This window comes from Boleophthalmus pectinirostris, unplaced genomic scaffold (assembly GCF_026225935.1).
Source record: "Boleophthalmus pectinirostris isolate CB_2022bp ecotype Guang Dong unplaced genomic scaffold, ASM2622593v1 HiC_scaffold_11, whole genome shotgun sequence".
NCBI lineage: Eukaryota > Metazoa > Chordata > Actinopteri > Gobiiformes > Gobiidae > Boleophthalmus > Boleophthalmus pectinirostris.
In genome coordinates, this window is record NW_026570994.1 from 23,918,734 (window position 1) to 23,943,464 (window position 24,731).

The 24,731-nt window shown below is 44.2% G+C and overlaps 3 protein-coding genes across 4 annotated transcripts in view; all 3 read right to left on the minus strand.

Annotated features, from left to right (window-relative positions):
* prkag3a (protein kinase, AMP-activated, gamma 3a non-catalytic subunit) overlaps positions 1-4,508 on the minus strand; it is a 5,930-nt gene extending 1,422 nt beyond the window's left edge. The window contains exons 1-9 of one of the 2 annotated variants that reach the window (XM_055164152.1): positions 4,332-4,508; positions 3,400-3,500; positions 2,800-2,881; positions 2,624-2,682; positions 2,441-2,495; positions 2,228-2,282; positions 1,926-2,052; positions 1,656-1,821; positions 705-742 (exon numbers count right to left, since the gene is read on the minus strand). In XM_055164152.1, coding sequence (XP_055020127.1) covers positions 705-742; positions 1,656-1,821; positions 1,926-2,052; positions 2,228-2,282; positions 2,441-2,495; positions 2,624-2,682; positions 2,800-2,881; positions 3,400-3,500; positions 4,332-4,383 — 735 coding nt within the window. In that variant the 5' untranslated portion in view covers positions 4,384-4,508. Of the gene's footprint in view, positions 1-704; positions 743-1,655; positions 1,822-1,925; positions 2,053-2,227; positions 2,283-2,440; positions 2,496-2,623; positions 2,683-2,799; positions 2,882-3,399; positions 3,802-4,331 lie in introns of those variants that run through there. The other variant, XM_055164150.1, reaches the window with a different exon arrangement.
* Positions 4,509-4,624: 116 nt separating this feature from the next.
* On the minus strand, positions 4,625-12,627 carry cnppd1 (cyclin Pas1/PHO80 domain containing 1). Its single transcript, XM_055164145.1, has 8 exons — positions 12,398-12,627; positions 11,045-11,147; positions 10,627-10,708; positions 10,399-10,519; positions 9,570-9,698; positions 9,426-9,487; positions 8,860-8,977; positions 4,625-7,103 (listed from the first exon to the last, which is right to left on the minus strand). The coding sequence occupies exons 1-8, from the start codon at positions 12,458-12,460 to the stop codon at positions 6,555-6,557; spliced, it is 1,227 nt and encodes a 408-aa protein (XP_055020120.1). The 5' UTR covers positions 12,461-12,627; the 3' UTR covers positions 4,625-6,554.
* A 1,498-nt stretch (positions 12,628-14,125) lies between these two features.
* bco1l (beta-carotene oxygenase 1, like) lies at positions 14,126-22,145 on the minus strand (the record flags this gene model as incomplete). The annotated part of the gene is made up of 10 exons (XM_055164160.1): positions 14,126-14,705; positions 15,860-15,971; positions 16,623-16,717; positions 17,309-17,414; positions 18,108-18,374; positions 18,796-19,016; positions 20,209-20,356; positions 20,430-20,577; positions 21,774-21,903; positions 21,995-22,145. Coding segments are annotated over 10 exons (1,539 nt in total), but the record flags the coding sequence as incomplete, so codon positions are not given.
* Between the last annotated feature and the right edge of the window lie 2,586 nt (positions 22,146-24,731).

The following is a 24,731-nucleotide window of genomic DNA, read 5'->3' on the forward strand; positions in this document are numbered from 1 at the left end:
CATCTACAAACATCTACAAACATCTACAAACATCTACAAACATCTACAAACATCTACAAACATCTACAAACATCTACAAACATCTACAAACATCTACAAACATCTACAAACGTCTACAAACATCTACAAACATCTACAAACATCTACAAACATCTACAAACATCTACAAACGTCTACAAACATCTACAACATCTACAAACATCTACAAACATCTACAAACATCTACAAACATCTACAAACGTCTACAAACATCTACAAACATCTACAAACATCTACAAACATCTGCAAACATTTACAAACGTCTACAAACGTCTACAAACATCTACACATATCTACAACATCCTGCTCCTGCTCCTGTCTGCTCCTGCTCTCCTGCTCCTGTCTGCTCCTGTCTGTCTGCTCCTGCTCCTGTCTGCCCCTGCTCCCTGCTCCTCTGCTGCTCCTGTCTGCTCTGTCTGCCTGCTCCTGTCTGCCCCTGCTCCTGTCTGCCCCTGTCTGCTCCTGCCTGCTCCTGTCTGCTCCTGTCACGTTCCTGGTTCAGTTTTTCTTTGTTTGTTTTGGTGTTTTGGGCGCGTTGCCTCTGGCTCCGCCCACACCTCTTTGCTGCTCTGTGATTGGTCAGGCACTTCTCCTCTGGACAAACGCACCAACGTCTCCATGGAAACAAGACACTAAAGTGACAGAGTGCAGCTTTAAATACTCACAATGACGTCGAACCTGGAGTACAACCCGACCACCCGACCTGAAAGAGACAAGTACTCAAAGAAGTAAAAGTAGTAGTAGTAATATCAGTGGTATCAGTAGTATCAGTAGTAGTAGTAGTAGTAGTAGTAGTAGTAGTAGTAGTAGTAGTAGTAGTATTTGTAGTACTTGTAGTAGTAGTACTTGTAGTAGTAGTAGTATTTGTAGTAGTAGTAGTAGTAGTACTTGCAGTAGTAGTACTTGTAGTACTTGTAGTAGTAGTAGTATTTGTAGTATTTGTAGTAGTAGTAGTAGTAGTAGTAGTAGTAGTAATAGTAGTAGTATTTGTAGTATTTGTAGCACTTGTAGTACTTGTAGTAGTACTTGTAGTACTTGTAGTACTTGTAGTAGTATTTGTAGTACTTGCAGTAGTAGTAGTACTTGTAGTAGTACTTGTAGTACTTGTAGTACTTGCAGTAGTAGTACTTGTAGTACTTGTAGTAGTACTTGTAGTAGTACTTGTAGTTGTAGTAGTAGTACTTGTGTAGTACTTGTAGTACTTGCAGTAGTAGTACTTGTAGTACTTGTAGTAGTACTTGTAGTAGTACTTGTAGTACTTGTAGTAGTACTTGTAGTTGTATTTGTAGTAGTAGTAGTAGTAGTAGTAGTAGTAGTAGTAGTAGTAGTAGTAGTAGTGTACTTGTAGTACTTGTAGTACTTGTAGTAGTACTTGTAGTACTTGTAGTACTTGTAGTAGTACTTGTAGTAGTACTTGTAGTACTTGTAGTAGTACTTGTAGTAGTACTTGTAGTACTTGTAGTAGTACTTGTAGTAGTAGTACTTGTAGTACTTGTAGTAGTACTTGTAGTATGTAGTGGTAGTACTTGTAGTACTTGTAGTAGTACTTGTAGTAGTACTGGTAGTACTTGTAGTAGTACTTGTAGTAGTACTTGTAGTACTTGTAGTACTTGTACCTTGCTGGTCGACCACAGGCAGAGCTGAGACTCGTCGTTGGACAAACAGAGTCAGAGCCGAGATCAGACGGTCCGAGTCCCGGATCACGGCCAAGTCTGAAAAAGTCCCAATCCCCAAGTCCAAGACCGACCGGTCCAAGAACCCGGGTCTGGGGAGGGTCTGTAACTGAGAGAGACCAGGACTAGACCGGGACTAGACCGGAACTAGACCAGGTCTACAACAGGACTGAACCAGGATTAAACCAGGACTGAACCAGGACTTGGACTCACGTGCAGGTGGAGGAACTTGAGGAGGCGTTTGTGGGTGAGGATGTGGAGAACGTTTCCAGACTCCGGATCCACGACGGGAAGACGATGGATCTTAAACCGGAGCAACAAAAAGACCGCCTCAAACAGACTGACGACCAATCAGAGGAGAAGAAGAGAGAGAACAGCCAATCAGAGGAGAGGAAGAGACAGAACAGCCAATCAGAGGAGAGGAGAGAAGGGCCAATCAGAGGAGAGGGTCAGTGAGAGGCATTCTTTGGGAAAGTTCCAGAGTGCAGCTTTAAAACAGAGTGAGTTCGTTTCACCTGGAGTTTGCAGAGACGCTGATGAGACGATGATGAGAATTCTTCAGATAAACTTCTAGAACAAAAAAGAACAAACTTCAGTATCACAGTATCAGAAGTACACGCAAGAGGAGTAACAGTAGTAACAGTAGTAACAGTAGTAACAGTAGTAACAGTAGTAGTAGTTGTATGTGTAGTACATGTAGTAGTAGTATTCAGGTGTTGTGCTTTTACTTTGAAAGGCCAGACCTCTCCACGTGTCGATGCGATGACGCTCCAACTCACACAACTGAAACAACAAACACATCAATAAAACTACACACACACACACACACACACACACACACACACACACACACACACACACACACACACACACACACACACACACACACACACACACACACACACACAGACCCGGGGGGACTTGTAGAAACAGTGCAGGACGTTGATAAAGTCTGTGATCGTCAACATCCCTGAAAACACCAAGAGAAGAAAAAGAAGAAGAAGAAGAAGAAAAGTTTAAATCTGTTTTTTTTGTTTTTGAAATAAATGATTCCAAATGTGTTTTTAAATAAATCAAATCTTCTGACCCACAAAGTGCTGCCTCCTGCTGTCCCACAGAGGAGCAGCTCTGAGCCCGTTACACACCAGAGCCACGAACGCCGCTTTCACCTGGAAACACACCTGCTTTAGACCCGCTGCAGTCCTGGTTCAGTCCTGGTTTAGTCCTGGTTCAGTCCTGGTTTAGTCCTGGTTTAGTCCTGGTTTAGTCCTGGTTTAGTCCTGGTTCAGTCCTGGTTTAGTCCTGGTTTAGTCCCTGGTTTAGTCCTGGTTCAGTCCTGGTTTAGACCTGGTTCAGTCCTGGTTTAGTCCCTGGTTTAGTCCTGGTTCAGTCCTGGTTTAGTCCTGGTTCAGTCCTGGTTTAGTCCTGGTTCAGTCCTGTTTAGTCCTGTTTTAGTCCCTGGTTTAGTCCTGGTTTAGTCCTGGTTTAGTCCTGGTTCAGTCCTGGTTTAGTCCTGGTTTAGTCCTGGTTTAGTCCTGGTTTAGTCCTGTTTTAGTCCCTGGTTTAGTCCTGGTTTAGTCCTGGTTTAGTCCTGGTTTAGTCCTGGTTTAGTCCTGGTTTAGTCCTGGATCAGTCCTGTTTAGTCCTTGGTCCTGGTCCTGGTCCTGGTCCTGGTCCTGGTCCAGACCTTGAGTTTGGTGTCCAGCAGGAGGACTTTGCTGCTGGTGGGGATGGTCTCGTAGCAGCTGTGACTCTTCATAAAGTCCATGAAGAGTCCAGAGTCTGGACCTGCAGCAGAGACCAGAGACCAGAGACCAAAGACCAAAGACCAGAGACCAGACTCTTCAGAGGATCTCACCATTCAGTTTGATTGATTTTATAATAATATATAGATTATATTTAACACGTTTAAATCCTAAACACACGTGTCCTGCTCAATGACACAACAACACAACAACACACACAGCCCAGGATGGAACTTCAGTAAATATATTCAACTTAAACTGTCATAAACCAGGACTAAACCAGGTCTAAACCAGGACTAAACCAAAACTAAACCAAGGCTAAACCAGGTCTAAACCAGGACTAAACCAGGACTAAACCAAAACTAAACCAAGGCTAAACCAGGTCTAAACCAGGACTAAACCAGGTCTAAACTAGAACTAAACCAGGACTAAACCAGGACTAAACCAGGTCTAAACTAGGTCTAAACTAGGTCTAAACCAGGACTAACCCAGGACTAAACCAGGTCTAAACTAGGTCTAAACCAGGACTAAACCAGGACTAAACAGGTCTAAACTAGGTCTAAACTAGGTCTAAACTCTAAACCAGGACTAACCCAGGACTAAACAGGTCTAAACTAGGTCTAAACTAGGTCTAAACTAGGTCTAAACCAGGCTAACCCAGGACTAAACCAGGTCTAAACTAAACTAGGTCTAAAACTAGGTCTAAACCAGGACTAACCCAGGACTAAACCAGGTCTAAACTAGGTCTAAACTAGGTCTAAACTAGGTCTAAACCAAGACTAACCCAGGACTAAACCAGGTCTGAGTTTGTTTTCTTCCGGTGGCTCCACATCAACAGTTGTTCTAAAAATAAACTCCAAACAACTCGACAAACCTGACAGAACCCAACGAGGTCCACGGATCATCCCGAGGTCCGAGAGGGGCATGTCCAGGACCAGGCCAGGACCAGGACCAGGACTAGGACCAGGACCAGATCAGGACTAAAACCAGGACTAGACCAGGGTTTAGACCAGGACTAGAGTGGGACTTGAGCCACAGAGACGTGTAGAATCCTGTCCTATTTTTGGACAACAACTTGAACTAAAGTTCAGAGGGAGGAGACAGAACTAAACCAGGACTAAACCAGGACTAAAGCGGGGTGTAGGTTTGTGAAATGATTCAGACAAATTGCCTCAAAATGTGGATTATTTTATTAATGCAGATTTTCTACATTTGTACAAAGTTTTTACACAAACAGGAAGTTGTGCTTTTGGGTCAAAACTTTTAAACTTTTCCCAAATCGAACCAAAAATCTCTGCATTTTACAAACTCTTTCAAAATAAAAGACCACACAGGTGACAGGAAACGGGCAAACAAGTGCCACAGCAACAGCTTTTCAAAATAAAACCCTTCATTTAGCTTTTCAAAATAAGTCTGAGCAATTTAAAACCAACCACCACAAAAACCGAGAGGAAACTCGACTTTTCCACGTTTAAGAGATTCACTGAGGTAATTTTATAAACCCAAAGTCTAAATGTAAACTATTGTTTAAGTAACTTCCCTTTACCTTCAAAATAAAAGCCTCAAACTCCAAAATAAAACCAGTGAAAGACGAAGGTGAGAAAAACAAAACAAAATGTGCAAAAAGAAGGTCTAAACCAGGTCTAAACCAGGACTAAACCAGGACTAAACCAGGTCTAAACCAGGTCTAAACCAGGTCTAAACCAGGTCTAAACCAGGACTAAACCAGGACTAAACCAGGACTAAACCAGGACTAAACCAGGACTAAACCAGGACTAAACCAGGACTAACCAGGTCTAAACCAGGTCTAAACCAGGTCTAAACCAGGTCTAAACCAGGACTAAACCAGGTCTAAACCAGGTCTAAACCAGGACTAAACCAGGACTAAACCAGGTCTAAACCAGGACTAAACCAGGTCTAAACCAGGACTAAACCAGGACTAAACGACTAAACCAGGACTAAACCAGGACTAAACCGGGTCTTCAGATCTAAGTGTAAATAGTTAAAGTTGACTGACTCGCCGTTTTCATAATTTAGATTTTTTTTCCCCAAATTTGTTGAATCCTCAAAGTTTGTGAAGCAAATGAATAATTCTAAACAATTTATTAAAGCTTCAGAATTAAATGTTGGGACACAGTTTAGAGTGAATAAAGACGAGGTGTTTCCCACTCGACTTTGAACAACGACAAAACAAAGGAACACAGACGAGCGCCGTTCTAGAACAGTCCGTGTCTCTGAGCTGGAGTTGAACCTGGACACAAACACTTCAACTCCAATTGAAATAATCACTAATATTTGACAGATTAAAAACGTCAGACTTGTAAATCTGAGTTTGAGTTTAAGTATCTTGAGCAGGTTTAATCGAGGGTCTGAGCTCAGCAGAAGTTTTAAGTCGAGATTCAGACAAGAACTGACAAAATAAAAAGGTTCTGTTTAGTTTTGTAGATCAAATTTAATCTGATTCTGCTCAATCCAAAACAAAAAGAGGAAAAACTGGGTCAGAAAAATAAAAAATACTGATGGAGTTTGAAAAAAGCTCCAGCTCAGGTTTTCCCCAAACTCAAAAATGTTTATTTAAGATTAAATTTACGCCTGAACTTTCTAGAAGCGCTTGAAAACACCACAGGATTATTTATGTGAACCTGGTCTAAACCAGGACTAAACCAGGTCTAAACCAGGACTAAACCAGGTCTAAACCAGGTCTAAACCAGGTCTAAACCAGGACTAAACCAGGTCTAAACCAGGACTAAACCAGGTCTACACCAGGTCTACACCAGGTCTACACCAGGTCTACACCAGGTCTAAACCAGGTCTAAACCAGGTCTAAACCAGGACTACACCAGGACTACACCAGGACTGAACCGAGGTCTGAACCAAGTCTAAACCAAGTCTAAACTCAGGTCTGAACCGAGGTCTAAACTGAGGTCTGAACCAGGACTAAATCAGGACTAAACCAGGACTAAACCAAATCTAAACCAGGACTAAACCAGGTCTAAACCAGGACTAAACCAGGACTAAACCAGGACTAAACCAGGACTAAACCAGGACTAAACCAGGTCTTGTCCAGGTCCTAAACTCCAGCTCTGATTGGTCGGTTTTACCCGGGGACGAGCAGCGCTTTATTCAAAATGGCGTCTGGGTGGCAGCAGCCGAACTTGATCTGTGGAAACGGCGTCTCGACCGTCTTTAAAACCGTCGCGGCCAAACTTTTCTGGGGATATTTGGCGCGTCCCGGGTCGGACACGGACGAGTTCTTGAGGCCCTGGCACTGGAGCCTCTGGGACCGGGCCAGGCACCCGGGGCACATGTAAGACCAAGACGAGTCCGGCCCGGGGTGGAAGTGTCCCAGGGAGGCGAGGAGCGACCCCCACAGGCACAGCAGGGGGGAGGGCTCAGGGGGCGGAGTCTGCGGCGGGCTCAGGGGCGGGGTTCTGTTGGCCAGGACGCAGCAGGGGTGGTGACCGGGAGGGGGCGGCGCCGCGGGGACCGCCGCGGGGCCGTGGGCGGGGCCGTGGGCGGGGCTTAGCGGGGCGAGCGGGCGGAGGACAGAGAGGTCGCGGTGCAGACTGAGCGTGTGCAGAACGGCGGCCGAGGCGAAGAGTCCGGCCACGGCGGTGAGGTAGACGAGTCCGAGCAGACACGAGACCTGAGGGAGAGACACAGGGTTAGACCGGGACTGGACCGGGACTGGACCGGGACTGGACCGGGACTGGACCGGGACTGGACCGGGACTAGACCGGGACTAGACCGGGACTAGACCGGGACTGGACCGGGACTGGACCGGGACTGGACCAGGACTTAAGTAGAACTGAACCAGGACTAAAGTAGAACTAAACCAGAACTAAACCAGGACTAAACCAGGACTAAACCAGGTCTAAACGTCATGTTTGCTTGAGGTGAAAACTCAACCAGATGAACCAATCACAACAAAGGATTCAGACATTTTGCTGACTGGACATAAAACATCCAGAGAAGTGAAACGACAATAAAATGAAATAATTTTATCGATCAATTTGATCAATTACTATTAGTTATTAATATAAATTATATATTCTATATTATAAAAACAGAGCAACACGTCTACAGCAGCAGCAGGAGTTGTGTGTGTTATTCTAAAAACCCTTTAGATCATTTTTAAAGTTACAAGTCTCCACCAGAGGGAGACACTCACACACAATCACACGAGTCTCAACCTTTTCTCTCCTTGATCCTGAACAAAACCAACACCACAGACACTCGTCATAAGAAACTGAGTAAATATAAAAGCTGTGGAACAGTTAGACGCCTATAAAACAAACTATGACCTGTTTATCAGTGCACAGTGTTCGGGATCAAAATGATTCATGTAAAGTGGTAAAGGAGTTTAATGAGTCAGAGTTGACTTGTTCAGAACACGTACGTCTAATTCAGAAACCTGTTGGTGAGTTGTTTGTGTGGAGAGACACAGACTGGAGACTCCTGCTCCGTCAGGACGAGTCCCTCACAGAAACACATCTGACAAACACAGGCTTTTGTTTTGTGTTCAGTGTTTTTAATCTATATATTTATGATCAAGTACAAACACTAAACTACACAGGACTGTACTATAGTCGAGTTTGAGCTGACGTCATTGTTATTAAAAGTCTGCGTTGCTGCTCGGAAATATTCTGGTCGGAGGCAGAAACACGGTCGTGTCAAACACAGTGTGTAACCTCCTGTATTTCTCCTGATATTGGTAAATTCCTGCTGCATCATCAGACGCACAAATAGAAACACAGAAGAAGGAAAATGTCTTTTTCATATTCTGAGTGAAAAGAACCACTAACGGTGAATTAAACGACTTTCAAACGTCCGCAGAGCAAACGTAGAAGATCCTAACAAACCGTGGACTCAACAAGTTCAACAACACATCCAGACTCTTGGAGGTTTTCATCTTTTCTGCTGTGAATGGCCCAGGAGTTTCACCAAGTCATTGTGGATGTCGCCCAAGTGAATATTTGTCCAGGAGTTGGAGATTCTGACCAGAAGTTTGGTTTGGTCCAGACTCTGTCGGGGTTGAAAAGGGAGATTTGTCGTCCGTCGATGTTTATGACCAATTTGTGGTCAAATGGTCTTGGGTCGTCTGCTGTTAGAGTGGAGAAATAACCGGGATCAATACCCTTTACCTGTTTTCTCGCTCCGTCCGTCATGTTCAATTAGTGTTTCTTGCCGCCGACCAAAATAATTCCCATCATGCAACACGCGCTTTTGTCAACAATGAAACTCGCCTGTAATGACGACTTTTTTCCTCTTTGTTATTGTAATAAAATGTGACGTTTGAGCTGCTGTGTCCAAGTCATGTCCCGTCTGGATCAATAAAGTCTGTTGAAGTGTAAGTCTGAGACAGATAAAGGTGCAGATACACAGACAGAGCTCAGACTTGCCTTGGTAAAGTGCTGGTACATGGAGATCAGAGCCTGGTTCCATGAGGATTGTTCCAGAAGAACACAGAGGTCTGTGTACGTGAACCAGCCTCTCCTCAGACCCTGACGCTGCGCAAGACTGAACAAAAAACAAACAACAACATTTAACACCAGGAATTTAAAAACACACCACAGAAGAAGAGTCAGATTTTAAACATGGACTGAATGAAAAACAAATAAAACAAACCTGAACCAGGTCTAAACCAAGACTGGACTAGGAATTAACCAAGACTAAACCAGGACTAAACCAGTCTAACCCAGACCTAAACTAAGACAGATTCATCACAAGACTAAACTAGGAATTAACTAAAACAGGATTTAAGAAAGGACTAACCCAGGTCCAACCCAGGTCCAACCCAGGTCCAACCCAGGTCCAACCCAGACCTACACTAAGACAGGTCTATCTTAAGACTGAACTAGCACTCAACTAAAACTACAACAGGACTAAAGGAAGGTCTAAACCCAGGACTAAACCCAGGACTAAACCCCGGTCTAGCCGTAAGTGTAAACTCGTGAGGTGTTCGTACTTTGTCTCCAGTTGACTGAGGATGTCAAAAAAGTCTCTGGGCTCCGTGAACAAACTCCAGTCCTGAAACAGAAGAGCAGTGAGTGAGTGAGAACAGAACGGCGCCCCCTACAGGCCGAGCGTGGCGGGCTCGCGGCGGACTCACGATGGCGCTGAGGAAGCCGAGCTCCAGGCTGTTGATCGTCTGAACGTCCATCTTTCCCGCCGTGCCCCACTCGTCGTTAAACACCTCCTCCTCCTCGCCTTCGTCGTACAGGTACTTACTGGCAACCATCTGAAACGGGACGCACAACCGGACTTCACTCACTGGACCAGGACTAAGAACCAGGACTAAGAAAGACTAACCAGGACTAAGAACCAGGACTAAGAACCAGGACTAAGAACCAGGACTAAGAACCAGGACTAAGAACCGGGGACTAAGAACCGGGGACTAAGAACCGGGGACTAAGAACCGGGGACTAAGAACCGGGGACTAAGAACCGGGGACTAAGAACCGGGGACTAAGAACCGGGGACTAAGAACCGGGGACTAAGAACCGGGACTAAGAACCAGGGACTAAGAACCAGGGACTAAGAACCAGGCACAAAACTAGGACTAGGAACTCTAAACACCGGTCTAAATCAGGACTAAACTAACTAAACCAGATCTGGACCAAGACCAAGCCACAAAAAACTCAACCAGGACTCAACCAGGACATAACTGAGTACTAAACCAGGACCAAAACCCCCAAATCTTTTTAAGAACTTGGTGACTAACAACAATCTTTAAATATTATAGATTTTTTTTTTAAATGACACCACTAAATCATAACTAAACCAGGTCTAAAGTAGGACTAAACCAGATCTAAAACCCTTAATAGAACCCAGGGCTAAACTAGATCTAACATAATGTTTATTTCTGTGCAGTAGAATTGATTAAAGTACATTATTCTTGGCTCCTGTCTGTCTGTCTGTCTGAGGAAGTTAAAGTCGTACCATTGAGATCAGGAAGAGGTCGGACGAGGAGATCTTCTGTAAATATTCAGGGTTTCTGTGTCGGAGTCGTTCGATATAAACCAGGGCAAGCATCATGGCACAGGGGGAGATACAGGCCTCTCTGCACGACGAAACCACGACACGGGTCAAAATAATGTGTAGAATAATGTGTATAACGTGTACAGAAACAAAATAAAAGACGTCTGAAAGAGGAAAGCGAGAGCACACCTGGCTACATGGGCGGCGTATTTCTTGTGGAGTTTTCGGATCGGGCTGGGAGCAGATTTTTGGAAGAATTCAACAGCAATATCTGAAAAAAAAAATAAAATGTGTTAAAATTAAATTAAAATTATTTTATGGCCCCAATCAAACAGAACTGCACCATTCTGGCTGGCAAGAGGCATAACGCTGGAAATATTTTTACTGTTATAATTTGAGCTACGCAGTTAAGAATTTTGGATTTATCTTATATTTTTGCTGTCATTGTCATTCCCAACAAATGTAACTCCTCACCAACATTAATCATTTTCTGTTGACAGTTCAATAACCAAAACCCTCCCTGCTTTTAACACAAATATCTAACTGTCCTCAGTGCAGTTCAGCTTCGTTTCTGTCATATTTTTTTATTTTGCGACTGTAAACAGACCGGTGACAGGTCCGGAGAGCGCGTCCAGGGACACGTCTTTGTCCAGTCCATAGTAAAGGCGTTTCCTGACCCTCTCCGAAAGCTTCTGATGACCGGGGATGAACTGTGGACACAAAACTCAACATGTCACAACACAAAACATGTCACAACACAAACTAAATAATATCACTGTTTGTATTATTCTATTTTATGGATGTTCTATGTTTTACAATTTATTTGTACTAAAACTCTGTCTATTATCAAAACTTGTAATAGTTGTACATGTTCTTATTCTCCTACTGTTCTTGTTGAACTTTATTTTTGCACCATTGTGGAAAATATAAACACGGTCCCCACTCTTTTTCACTGACAAAATGTCCAAACTTTTCTATGAATTTTTCATGAGCTAAAGTGATTTTTCAATTTTTCAATTTACGGCACCGACGTGTAGAATTAATCAGACTTTTAGGGCTAAATATGAAACATTAACTCTTTACACTCATCTTATGGTTTGGGATTATAGTTTTAACATTCTAAATCCTGTCAGTGCGTTTATTGTTGTCTCTTTTACACAAAAGGTTTAGACATTCACAAATAATCACAATAGAATAATGAGAACTTAACAAAAAATTGTGATGATTTTTCTATGCCAGAAAAATGACATTTTCAATTTTTATGATTTTTCCAGAATTTCCCTGAATAAAGCTTTGTCATTCAGTTTTTGTTTTGCTGCAGAATTATAGGCTTTGTATTATACGATTTATTTCCATGTGACAAGGCAGTTTATCTGAAAAAGTCAACATAAATTTATGAATCTAATTATGGTAATACTTTATATCTACTTCACGGTGCTGTGTTCCTTTCTAAGAACTTTAAAGTTTATGTTTACGTTACGCAACAGTCATAAATCACCTGCAGACTCATACTCATATCATGGTTCTTATGACTCATATACACTAAAGGTACATCGTGTCCTAACATCAATATTTCCTCTAATTTAACTATTTAACCTCACGTGTATTCAATGTAAACTGTAGGAATATTTAACTCAACCTTGGCCACTTAAACAGAGAGAGTTTCCTGAAAATGGGCCCAAAACAGAAGCGTTAAAGTCTGTTTTTGTTTTGACACTTCAGGAGCTGCTCATGCTACGCCACAGCTGCAAATACACACACAAAGGTTAAATACTGAAGGACTGAACATGAAATATCCGTGTGTAATCGGGGTATGATGACGGAACGAATAATCAACTTTATTCACACTTTGGCAGCACGTTGATGACAAAAATAAACAACTCAGCTGATCTTTAGCGCCATTAGCCTCGGCGCGGCTTAGCTCAACTTAAGCACTGCCTCTAAACTCAACCAAACTTACCGTAAATTCCTGGAAATCGGAAAACTCCAGGGACTTTTCGCTAAATAACGCGTCGAAATCCATCACCGCTGCGGGTTAAACATTTGTGGGGGTTTAGAAATGTTGCTGCGGTGGCCCCGGACGCGACGTTAGCTTTAGCCTTCAGCTCCACACACGCCCCGAGCGCTGCCTGATCTGCGTCACACGGGGAGAACAGGAAATCCAGCCCGTTAGCTTTAGCTTTTAGCTCCACGCCCTGCCCGATCTGCGTCACGCGGGGAGCACAGGACGCCAACCGGAGCGGAGTCAGAACTGCTGTTATGTAAAAATAAAGTAATAAAATCTGATGTAATGTGCTGCAATAAATGGAAAAAACTTGAATGTAATTAGAAAAACAAAACAAAACAATAATATAAGTACAACAAATATTTATGACATTGGATATGAATTTATAACACAAGAACTCGCAGTAGTAATTATTTTTATTTATTTATTTATTTTTCTTTAATTAATACAAATTAGTTGTAATGTTATAATATTATTTGAGTTAAAAAAATTAGCAAATAACTCAATTTTGTAAAACACTTATCAATCTTCAAACTGACACAGACGCTAATACAAAATGATTTCAGTTTAGACTTTTTAAGTGACATTTTCTACCTTTTTCTTGTCTTTTAATGAAGAGTACTGATAATAAATAAATACACAAAGTTAAGTTGTAAAAGGTAAGAGATTTAACTTTAACTGGACTAAGATAACGGCAGAGCTAAAAGCAAAGCTAATCTCCTTTACGTCATTATAATCTAGTATTCTCATTTGTTTAAACGCTTAATATTGATAATTTATGAATGTTTCAAGCCGTACACTGTAAATTCATGAAATGCCTCACTAATTTTGTTCACAAATTAAGAGAAGGTTTGTGTAAAGTTGCTTTTTTTGGGGGGAGAAGCCGCTCATGTTCACACTAGGGTGACCAGATTTTCACATTTCAAAACTGGGACAAAACTGGGTTTTGTATAAATAAAATTGTGAAATTGTGATGCAGTTTTGTATAAAAAAAAGTACAGAGAGAGAATTCTGAACTTGCCAGAGAATCATAAAAAGATTCTAAATTTAATCAATCTTAATCCTAAAACTCTAAATTGAAGCATTATCATGAGAAAAAGCTCTAAACATCACCAAAACTGTACAAACAAAGTCCTGAAATTTACTTTAACTTACAAATGATTTTTCTAACAAAAGTATGAACATAGAGCTGAGTCTGACTTTTTCTTTCAGGTAAAAAAACAAAACCAGACATGGATGCAGCAACGAATCACAGCTGAGCTGTTTTCATCTAAAATAAATGAGTAATAAACAGAGATTTTATTTGGCTCATTTGACTTTTATTTGACCAAACTGAAAAATGAACCATTAACCACCAACATAAATATTACAATTAAATACTAACTCAAAATCCTGCGTAGGAGTGTAAACAATTGTAGTAAACGGGTTATTTTTGGAAGCAATAACTATAATATAATACTATAATACTATAATAACTCTCTATACACTTTCTATTTTTAAATAAACAAAGAAAAGAAAATACAAATCTAAAAATTACATTCACATTTTATAATTAAGTTATTACATCATAATCAATTTATGTACAACAAATGAATAAGAGTCTGGATTCCACCCAATTAAAGTCTCACAGTTTAGTCCTGGTTTACCTGGTTTAGACCTGGTTTACCTGGTTCAGTCCTGGTCTAGTTTTGGTTTAGGGCCAGTTTAGTGCTGGTCTAGTCCTGGTCTAGTCCTGGCCTAATCCTGGTTTAATCCTGTTGTAATCACAGTCAAATCCCAGTCTAGTCCCGGTTTAGTCCTGCCCTAGTCCTGGTTTAATCCAGCTCTAGTCCCGGTCTTGTCACAGTCTAGTCCTGCTCTAGTCCCAGTGTAGTCTCGTTCTAGTCCCAATCTAGTCCTAGTCTAGTCCTGAATTAATCCTGCACGAATTCTGGTGTAGCCCTGATCTAGTCCCGGTCTAGTCCTGCCCTAGTCCCTGTCTGGTCCTGCTCTGGTCCTGGCTCTGGTCCCTGTCTGGTCCTGCTCTAGTCCTGGTCTGGTCTCGGTCTGGTCCTGGTCTGGTCCTGCTCTAGTCCTGGTCTGGTCCCGGTCTGGTCCTGGTCTCAGTGGGTCTCTGACGCTGGGATGAAGTACCCGTGGAGGTCCATGTGGATCTGGGCCGGGATCTCGGCTCGTCCCAGTTCCTCCATAGTCCGAGCGTTCAGGACCAACATGAAGGGAGGGAGGGCGGGGTCAGGAGAGACGACCGACGACAGGATCACACCTGCAGGGGGCGGAGCAGCGACAGGTGAACTCAGAGAATTAATTATCAATGTGAGTATCAAACCCAGCTCTTTCTAAAATATCTAAAACAACACTAGTGTGTGTTAAATAAATATGTGTGTGTGTGTGTGTGTTAAATATGTGTGTGTGTGTGTGTGTGTTAAATATGTGTGTGTGTTAAATATGTGTGTGTGTGTGTTAAATATGTGTGTGTGTTAAATATGTGTGTGTTAAATATGTGTGTGTGTGTGTGTGTGTGTGTTAAATATGTGTGTGTGTGTGTGTTAAGTGTGTGTGTGTTAAATGTGTGTTAGTGTGTGTGTGTTAAATATGTGTGTGTTAAGTGTGTGTGTGTTAAATGTGTGTGTGTTAAATATGTGTGTGTGTTAAATATGTGTGTGTTAAATATGTGTGTGTTAAATGTGTGTGTTAAGTGTGTGTGTGTGTGTTAAATATGTGTGTGTTAAATATGTGTGTGTGTTAAATATGTGAATATGTGTGTGTTAAATATAAATGTGTGTGTGTGTGTGTTAAATGTGTGTGTGTTAAATATGTGTGTGTGTGTGTGTGTGTTAAATGTGTGTGTTATGTGTGTGTGTGTGTGTGTTAAATATGTGTGTGTTAAATATGTGTGTGTTAAATATGTGTGTGTGTGTGTGTGTTAAATATGTGTGTGTGTGTGTGTTAAATATGTGTGTGTGTTAAATATGTGTGTGTTAAATATGTGTGTGTGTGTGTGTGTTAAATATGTGTGTGTGTGTGTGTGTGTGTTAAAATGTGTGTGTGTGTGTGTGTGTGTTAAATATGTGTGTGTGTTAAATGTTATGTGTGTGTGTTAAATATGTGTGTGTGTTAAATAGTGTGTGTGTGTGTGTGTTAAATGTGTGTGTGTGTGTGTGTTAAATATGTGTGTGTTAAATATGTGTGTGTGTGTGTGTTAAAATATGTGTGTGTGTGTGTGTGTGTTAAATATGTGTGTGTGTTAATGTGTGTGTGTTAAATATGTGTGTGTGTTAAATGTGTGTGATGTGTGTGTGTTAAATATGTGTGTGTGTGTGTGTGTTAAATATGTGTGTGTGTTAAATGTGTGTGTGTTAAATGTGTGTGTGTTAAATGTGTGTGTGTTAAATCTTCAGTGTTTTTCCAGAGTCTCACCGTCGTCTTCCTCCGTTGCCCCGGGCGACGGCACAAACACCGGTTCAGACGGGTAACAGTTCTCCTGGAACCACTCCAGGTGAGTGCGAGTCTCTATGTCCACTTTAGCAATCTGCAACAGACCAAGACCTGGGTCAGACCCGGTTTAGACCTGGTTTAGACCTGGGTTAGACCTGGGTCAGACCTGGATTTAGACCTGGTTTAGACCTGGGTTAGACCTGATTTAGACCTGGTTTAGACCTGGTTTAGACCTGATTTTAGACCTGGATCAGACCTGGGTTAGACCTGGGTTAGACCTGCTGTGGCTCCATCTTTAGTCATGTTTTAGAATGTTTCACACCACCTGAGTCTTATTTTAGTTCTGATTGAGTTTTTATCTTGTTTTAGTCCTGGTTCAGTTCTGTCTTAGTCCTAATGAAGTTCTGGTTAAGAACTGGTTTAGTCCTGGTTCAGCAGAGGTGGAACCAAATCTTTGTTTTGCAAGTCCAGAGTCAAAGACTGACAGGTCCAAGTCGCGTCTCGAGTCACTGACTCATAAGTCCAAGTCAAGTCCAAGTCAAGTCCAAGTCAAGTCCAAGTCTTCTGCGTTAAGCGTCAAGTCATTTCAAGTCTTTAAACCAAAGTACCAAGTCAGTGACCTTCAAGTCCAAGTCGAGTTTGACTGAGTCCAAGTCACAATTTGCAAGTCCCACCTCTGTGTTTCAGACCTGTTTTAGTCCTGTTTTAGTCCTGTTTTAGTCCAGTTTTAGTCCTGGTCCAGTACCTTGTTGGGATGGGGGGACCACTCCACTCTGGATCCGTACACGTATCTGTATTTCTTGGCGTTGAAGTCGTAGTTTATTCTCGGAAGCTCCAGACCTGAAAAGTTCAACAAGAAGAAGAGGTGATCTGTCTTGATCTATTTTTATCAATATCGATCTTATTTAGAGACAATAACACCACAGAACTTTTAGTTTTGTTTTAATTATTTTAAATAGTGACAGAACAGAAGCAGAGACGTCCTGCTCCACTCATGATTCAACATCCAGGCCCAGACCTTCAGAGAACTTTAATACACAACTCTTTTTCACAGTCATGACTTCTGTTAGTTGTGTGTTGTGTGTGTGTGTGTGTGTGTGTGTGTGTGTGTGTGTGTGTGTGTGTGTGTGTGTGTGTGTGTTTGTGTGTGTGTGTGTGTGTGTGTGTGTGTGTGTGTGTGTGTGTGTGTGTGTGTGTGTGTGTGTGTGTGTGTGTGTGTGTGTGTGTGTGTGTGTGTGTGTGTGTGTGTGTGTGTGTGTGTGTGTGTGTGTGTGTGTTGTGTTGTGTGTGTGTGTGTGTGTGTGTGTGTGTGTGTGTGTGTGTGTGTGTGTGTGTGTGTGTGTGTGTGTGTGTGTGTGTGTGTGTGTGTGTGTGTGTGTGTGTGTGTGTGTGTGTGTGTGTGTGTGTGTGTGTGTGTGTGTGTTGTTGTACCTTGGAAGATGTGGTCTGGTGAACAGAACACAGATCCGTCCTCCTGCATCACGGCTGTGGCTGAAGTGTCTTTGAGCTTCACCAGATTCACTCCTCTGTCTGACTCCTGACACACACACGACACACACACACACACACACACACACACACACACACACACACACACAACACACACACAACACACACATCTGGACCACACAGTTTTTAGACACACGTTTTTAGTCACATCTGGTTCAGTCCTGTTTTAATCCTGTTCAGTCCAGTTTTAGTCCAGTTTTAGTCCTGTTTTAGTCCAGTTTTAGTCCAGTTTTTTTAGTCCTGTTTTAGTCCTGTTTAGTCCAGTTTTTAGTCCAGTTTTAGTCCAGTCTGTTTTAAGTCCAGTTTTAGTTCCAGTTTTAGTCCAGTTTTAGTCCTGGTTAGTCCAGTTTCAGTCCTGTTTTAGTCCTGTTTTAGTCCAGTTTTAGTCCTGGTTTAGTCCTGTTTTAGTCCATTTAGTCCAGTTTTAGTCCTGGTTCAGTCCTGTTTTAGTTAAGTCCAGTTTTAGTCCAGTTTAGTCCAGTTTTAGTCCAGTTTTTTTCCTGTTCAGTTCTGTTTTAGTCCTGGTTTTTAGTCAGTCTGTTTAGTCCTGTTTTAGTCCATTTTAGTCCAGTTTTAGTCCAGTTTTAGTAGTTTTAGTCCAGTTTTAGTCCCAGTTTTAGTCCAGTTTTTAGTCCTGGTTAGTCCCAGTTTTAGTCCAGTTTTCCAGTCCGAGTCCCGGTCCCGGTCCCGGTCCAGTCCCGGTCCGGTTCCGGTCCAGTACCTGGGTGAGGCCGAGGGGCAGGCTGAAGCGGTCGCACACCGGGGGGCTGAAGCCTTTGTTGGCCTCGATGAGTTTGTCGGTGTCCTGGGTCATGTTGTCGATGTAGAACATGTCGTACAGGTTGGTGTCTTTGTAGGAGACCAGGTCCAACACCACGTGCTCCTCCTCCTCGTACGCGTTGATGTGGTGGAACGTCACCAGGGCGGCGCCGTAGAACCGGGTCGAGACGCTCTTCCCCGTGTGACGGTTCACCACGTGGAACAACGTCTGAGGAGCAGAGGAGGAGAGGAGGGTCAGAGGAGAAGAGAGGGTCAGAGGAGGAGAGGGTCAGAGGGTCAGAGGGTCAGAGGAGGAGGAGGAGGGTCAGAGGAGGAGAGGAGGAACAGAGGGTCAGGGGAGGAGGAGAGAGGTCGGAAGGGTCAGAGGGTCAGAGGTTAGAGAGGGTCAGAGTCAGAGTCAGAGGTGGGTCAGAGGAGGGTCAGAGGAGGGTCAGGGAGAGAGGGTCAGGTCAGAGGAGGTCAGAGGAGAGGGGTCAGAGGTTCAGAGAACAGAGGAGGTCAGAGGAGGGTCAGAGGAGGTCAGAGAGGTGTGGTCAGAGGAGGGTCAGAGGGTCAGAGGAGGGTCAGAGGAGGGTCAGAGGAGGGTCAGAGGGTCAGAGGAGGGTCAGAGGGTCAGAGCGTGTCCTGACCGTGTCGTCGTGGTCGTACTTCAGACACTGGCCCCAGTTTTCTCCTCTGAAATACGCCGTGGCCAGTTTGACCATGTCCAGTTTAAACGGCTGCTCCACAAACACGATGTAATTCTCCGTCATCCCAAAACTGTGGAAGTAACTCGGGAAGAGCAGAGACCGGAACGGGATGGAGCACACCTGCTGCAGCTTCCTCAGAGCCGGCTTCTTACGCTGCGGGTCTGCGGAGGAGAGAGCCTCAGAACACGACCAGAACAGGACCAGAACAGGACTGAACCAGGACCAGAACAGGACCAGAACAGGACCAGAACAGGACTAAAACAGGACTAAAACAGGACTAAAACAGGACTAAAACAGGACTAAACCAGGACCAGAACAGGACCAGAACAGGACTAAAACAGGACCAGAACAGGACCAGAATAGGACTGAACCAGGACTGAAACAGGACTAGAACAGGACCAGAACACGACCAGAACAGGACTAAACCAGGACCAGAACAGGACCAGAAACAGGAAACAGGACCAGACACAGACCAGAACAGGACCAGAACAGGAAAACCAATGAAAGGACTAGAAAGGGGACCAGGAACTAAACGACAGAACTCAGGACTAAACCAGGACTAAACAGGACTAACCAGGACTAACAGGACCAGAACAGGACCAGGGAACAGGACTAAAGGAAAACAGGACTAAACCAGGACTAAACCAGGTCTAAACCAGGAATAAAACCAGGACTAAACCAAGACTGAACCAGGACTAAACCAGGTCTAAACCAGGACTAAACTGGGGACTAAACCAGGTCTAAACCATGAGTAAACCAGAACTAAACTCGGTCTAAACCAGGACCGGACCAGAACTAAACCAGGGTATTAACCAGGGCAAAACCAGGACTACAATAAACTAGAACTAAACCAGGACTAGGACCTACCTGATCCGTTCCATGGCTCTTACTAGTATTTTGTTCCTGCCTGATCCGTTCCATGGCTCTTTACAGTATTTTGTTCCTGCCTGATCCTGCCAGGCTCTTAACTATTTTGTTCCTGCCTGATCCGTTCCATGGCTCTTACAGCATTTGTTCCTGCCTTTCCGCCTGCCTGATCCGTTCCATGGCTCTTAATAGTATTTTGTTCCTGCCTGATCCGTTCCATGCTCTTTACAGTATTTTGTTCCTGCCTGATCCGTTCCATGGCTCTTAATAGTATTTTGTTCCTGCCTGATCCGTGCCATGGCTCTTTACAGTATTTTGTTCCTGCCTGATCCGTTCCATGGCTCTTAATAGTATTTTGTTCCTGCCTGATCCGTGCCATGGCTCTTAACAGTATTTTGTTCCTGCCTGATCCGTTCCATGGCTCTTACATAGTATTTTGTTCCTGCCTGATCCGTTCCATGGCTCTTTACAGTATTCCTCTCGTACCTGAGGCGTCGTGCGGCACTTTGAAGATGACATATTTGGGTTTGCCCAGGCCCATGATGGCGGTGCCCATGTTGTAGGTGTTCCCCTCGCGGTCGTAGTGCGGATGAGCCGTGGCCAGGTTCAGGGCGATGTGGTTCCTGTAGTTTGTCTGGAAATATATTTACACATGAAAATCCTGCCATAAAAGTGTTTGAAAAAAAAGTTCGTGTTGGAGTCCCGACCCGGCCGACGGTCTCCAGGGTGACCGGGTCGATCTCGTTGATGTAGTTGATTTCAGACGCGGCGTAAAAGTCTTTTCCGTATCGAATAATGTTCACCAGGTTATTGTCCGTGAAATCTGGGATCACGTTGGACAGATGAGTGAAGAACCTGCACAGACAAGACCAGGAGACCAGGACCAGGACTAGACCAGACTGGACCAGACTAGACCAGGACTGGACCACTGGACCAGGACCAGGACTGGACCAGGACAGGACCAGGACTGGACCAGGACTAGGACCAGGACTGGACAGGACCAGGACTGGACCAGGACTGGACCAGGACCCAGGACCAGGACCAGGACTGGACCAGGACTGGACCAGGACTGGACCTCAGGACTAGACCAGGACTGGAAGGACCCAGGACTGGACCAGGACTGGAGACCAGGACTGGACCAGGACTGGACCAGGACTGGACCAGGACTGGACCAGGACTGGACCAGGACTGGACCAGGACTGAACCAGGACTGGACCAGGACTGGACCAGGACTAGACCAGGACTGGACCAGGACTAGACCAGGACTAAAACAGGACAGGACCAGGACTAGACCAGGACTGGACCAGGACTAGACCAGGACTAGACCAGGACTAGACCAGGACTGGACCAGGACTGGACCAGGACTAGACCAGGACTGGACCAGGACTGGACCAGGACTGGACCAGGACTAGACCAGGACTGGACCAGGACTCAGGACTAACCAGGACTGGAACCAGGACTAGACCAGGACTTACTAAACAGGACAGGACCAGGACTAGACCAGGACTGGACCAGGGACCAGGACTAGACCAGGACTAGACCAGGACTGAACCAGGACTAGAACCAGGACTGGACCAGGACTGAACCAGGACTAGACCAGGACTCTGGACCAGGACTAGACCAGGACCAGGACTGGACCAGGACTAGACCAGGACTAGGACTGAACCAGGACTGAACCAGGACTAGACCAGGACTAGACCAGGACTAAACCAGGACCAGGACTGGACCAGGACTGAACCAGGACCAGGACTGGACCAGGACTGAACCAGGACCAGGACTAGACCAGGACTAGGGAACCAGGACTGAACCAGGACTAGACCAGGACTAGAACCAGGACTGAGGACTAACAGGACTTAGACCAGGACTGAACCAGGACTAGACCAGGACTACAACCAGGACTGGACTAGACCAGGACTGAACCAGGACTGGACCAGGACTGGACCAGGACTGGACTGGACCAGGACTGAACCAGGACTGGACCAGGACTGGACCAGGACTGGACCAGGACTGGACCAGGACTGGACCAGGACTGGAGCAGGTCTTGTGTGTACCTGGAGAAGATGTTCTTGCAGGGGTCGGGGTAAACCATGGTCCCAAACTCGGACACCACGATGCGCTCGGCCTTCAGGTTCCTCTTGTACGTGTCGCTCTTCAGGAACTTGCTCCTGTAGCTCACCTCACCTGGACAAACCAGAACACGAACAAACTCTGGCTTCAGTTCTGTCTTTTAAAAACAACTATTTTGACGTTTTGTTGTTTTTTGTTGTTTTACCGTTTTTGAAGGTGAAGCTGTGGATCAGGGACAGTCCATCGAACCAGTGATTGTACCGAGTCTCTCCCACCGAGAACAAACCAGGACCGTTTCTGACCAGAGTCCCGTCCAACCAGTCTGGAACACAACCTGACACACAACACAGGACCAGGTCTGGACCAGGTCTGGACCAGGTCTGAACCAGGTCTGGACCAGGTCTGGACCAGGTCTGGACCAGGTCTGGACCAGGTCTGGACCAGGTCTGGACCTGGAACCAGGTCTGACCAGGTCTGAACCAGGACCAGGTCTGGACCAGGACTGGAACCAGGACTGAACCAGGTCTGGAACCAGGACTGAACCAGGTCTGGACCAGGTCTGAACCAGGTCTGAACCAGGACTGGAAACAGGACTGAACCAGGACTGAACCAGGACTGAACCAGGACTGGACCAGGTCTGGAACCAGGTCTGAACCAGGGAACCAGGTCTGGACCAGGTCTGGACCAGGTCTGAACCAGGTCTGAACCAGGACTGGACCAGGTCTGGACCAGGTCTGAACCAGGTCTGAACCAGGACTAAAACAGGACTAAACCAGGACTGAACCAGGACTGGACCAGGTCTGGACCAGGTCTGAACCAGGTCTGGACCAGGACTGAACCAGGACTGAACCAGGACTAAACCAGGTCTAAACCAGGACTAAACCAGGTCTGGACCAGGACTGAACCACACAGGAGATGTTAATAAACGAGGTGTTTTCTTAAATAAATCTTTCTGATCTTTTGACTCTGTTATAACTAGAGCCCGACCGATATGGATTTTGCTGTGGCCGATATGAAACCGATATAATGGGAGTTGGAGCTGCCGATATAATCGCCGATATATTTAGTGATGTAAAAATTCACTGTAAATGTTGAATTGTTTAAAAAACTTAGGTTTGGCTCTGGTGGATTTTAAATTGGGTTTATTTAGGAAACATTTATTGTTATTCTGCCTCTTTACATCATATTTACAGACAGTTGGACTAATGGCATTTTTGCATCACATTCTAGACACTAGTGATGTTTATTCCAGTTCTTTTTAGAGAACCGGCTCTTTTGGCTCGGCTCACTAAAAGCTGCTGGTTCTTTTGGCTCCCAAGTGGCTCTTCAGATTGTTTTGTTGCAAGCAGGACTAAAGCAGGTCTAAAGCAGGACTGAATCAGGACTGAACCAGGTCTAAACCAGGACTGAAAAAGGACTAAACCGGGACTTATTTATTTTATGCTAAACTACAGTCAAATATGCTCGTTTTTTTTTAATTTATATTTTTTTTAATCCTACGTACAGGTAAATTTCTCAAAGTTTCGTTTTGAGCCGCTGCCGCTGTCAAACCACGAATCACGCGGCGTGAAGAGAAAAAAAGTGAGAGAAAGAGAAAACACGGCTCCCAATAAGGATCAGGCTCCCGTCGTTCGCTTCAAAGAGCCGGTTCTAAGAGTCATTTCGTTCGCGACGGACCCATAACTAGTAAAGAAAGTAGCGCTATTAGCCTTTAGCCGTAAATACGTGCGCGCCGCGGTAATTAATTATATACGCAAATGTCATAATTCACACGTCTGTTCACAGCTCATTTACATATCAGTGCAGGTCCAGTAGCAAATATACGAACAATATAATCACTTTAACAGACCAATAGAAAACAGTGTGTTTATGTGCGGAGCTACAGCAGCTAACCCATAACAAATGACCAAAACTAGCTTCAGAGTCGACATATTTCCAACACTCACCGCTCACACAGGCTCCTCCCACATCACACAGGCTCCTCCCACATCACACAGGCTCCTCCCACATCACAAATCTGCACTAATAAATGTCCTTTTAATCCAGACTCAAACCGATTGTCCGTAAAAAGAAAATAATGTCAGTGTTTGGATCTGAGTCTGCAGGTGTAAACAAACACACGTGAGTGACGACGTACGTGACTCTGTGGTGTGTTCAGGGACAGTACGACACACACAGACAAATGACTCCGTAGATAAATACTGATGTGGAGCCACATATTAGGACATTTATCTGTCTGTAAATTGGATTAAATGAACAGAATGTAGAGAGTCTAAGATTTATAACGACGTATCACATGCCCACGTGAAATATCGGCCCATATCAGCAAGTATATCGGCCGATAGCCGATATGCCCCCAGGTGCCCATATCAGCCGATAATATCGGCCAACCGATATATCGGTCATCGGTCGGGCTCTAGTTATAACAGATGTGACCTGTCAGATTCTCCTCGTAAACAAACAAACACAAGAAAATCCATCAGTTGCTCAAACATCTGCACCGTCCTCGTCTTTACAGTCAAACATTTATACAACAACAAACGACTTTTACCTGATCTGGTTCTGCAGAATCACTCAGAATATGATCTTTATTTTCACTTTTTAGTCAGAGTTGTGATTAAACCTTTATAAACTGTAGATTTGCCCAAACTAAACGCCCGGACACAGAAAAACCCAAACAAAACAAAGAAAAACAAATATCTAAGTGGATTTATTTAAAGATTCAGCCTCTTTTTAAACGTGTCCAGGAGCGTTTGCATCTGAGAAACTGAAATCTGGACTTTAAACTCATCCAAGAATCCTGCGTTTCAGAACAGAACAGAACATATTTTCAGTCTTGTTTTTAAATTCTGAACATTCTAAGTGTAATTTTAAATGTGTTAATGTTGCAGCTCTGACCCAAAACGCGTCTAATAAACAGATATTATTTTATCTGCTCGTTT

Coding starts and splice junctions, on each gene's coding strand:
- cnppd1 (XM_055164145.1), bottom strand. CDS start 12,460: ATGGATTTCGACGCGTTATTTAGCGAAAAGTCCCTGGAGTTTTCCGAT. Junction 11,148..12,397: donor CCGATTTCCAGGAATTTACG/GTAAGTTTGGTT, acceptor TTGTGTCCACAG/TTCATCCCCGGTCATCAGAA. Junction 9,699..10,398: donor ACCTCTTCCTGATCTCAATG/GTACGACTTTAA, acceptor GTCCCGTTTCAG/ATGGTTGCCAGTAAGTACCT.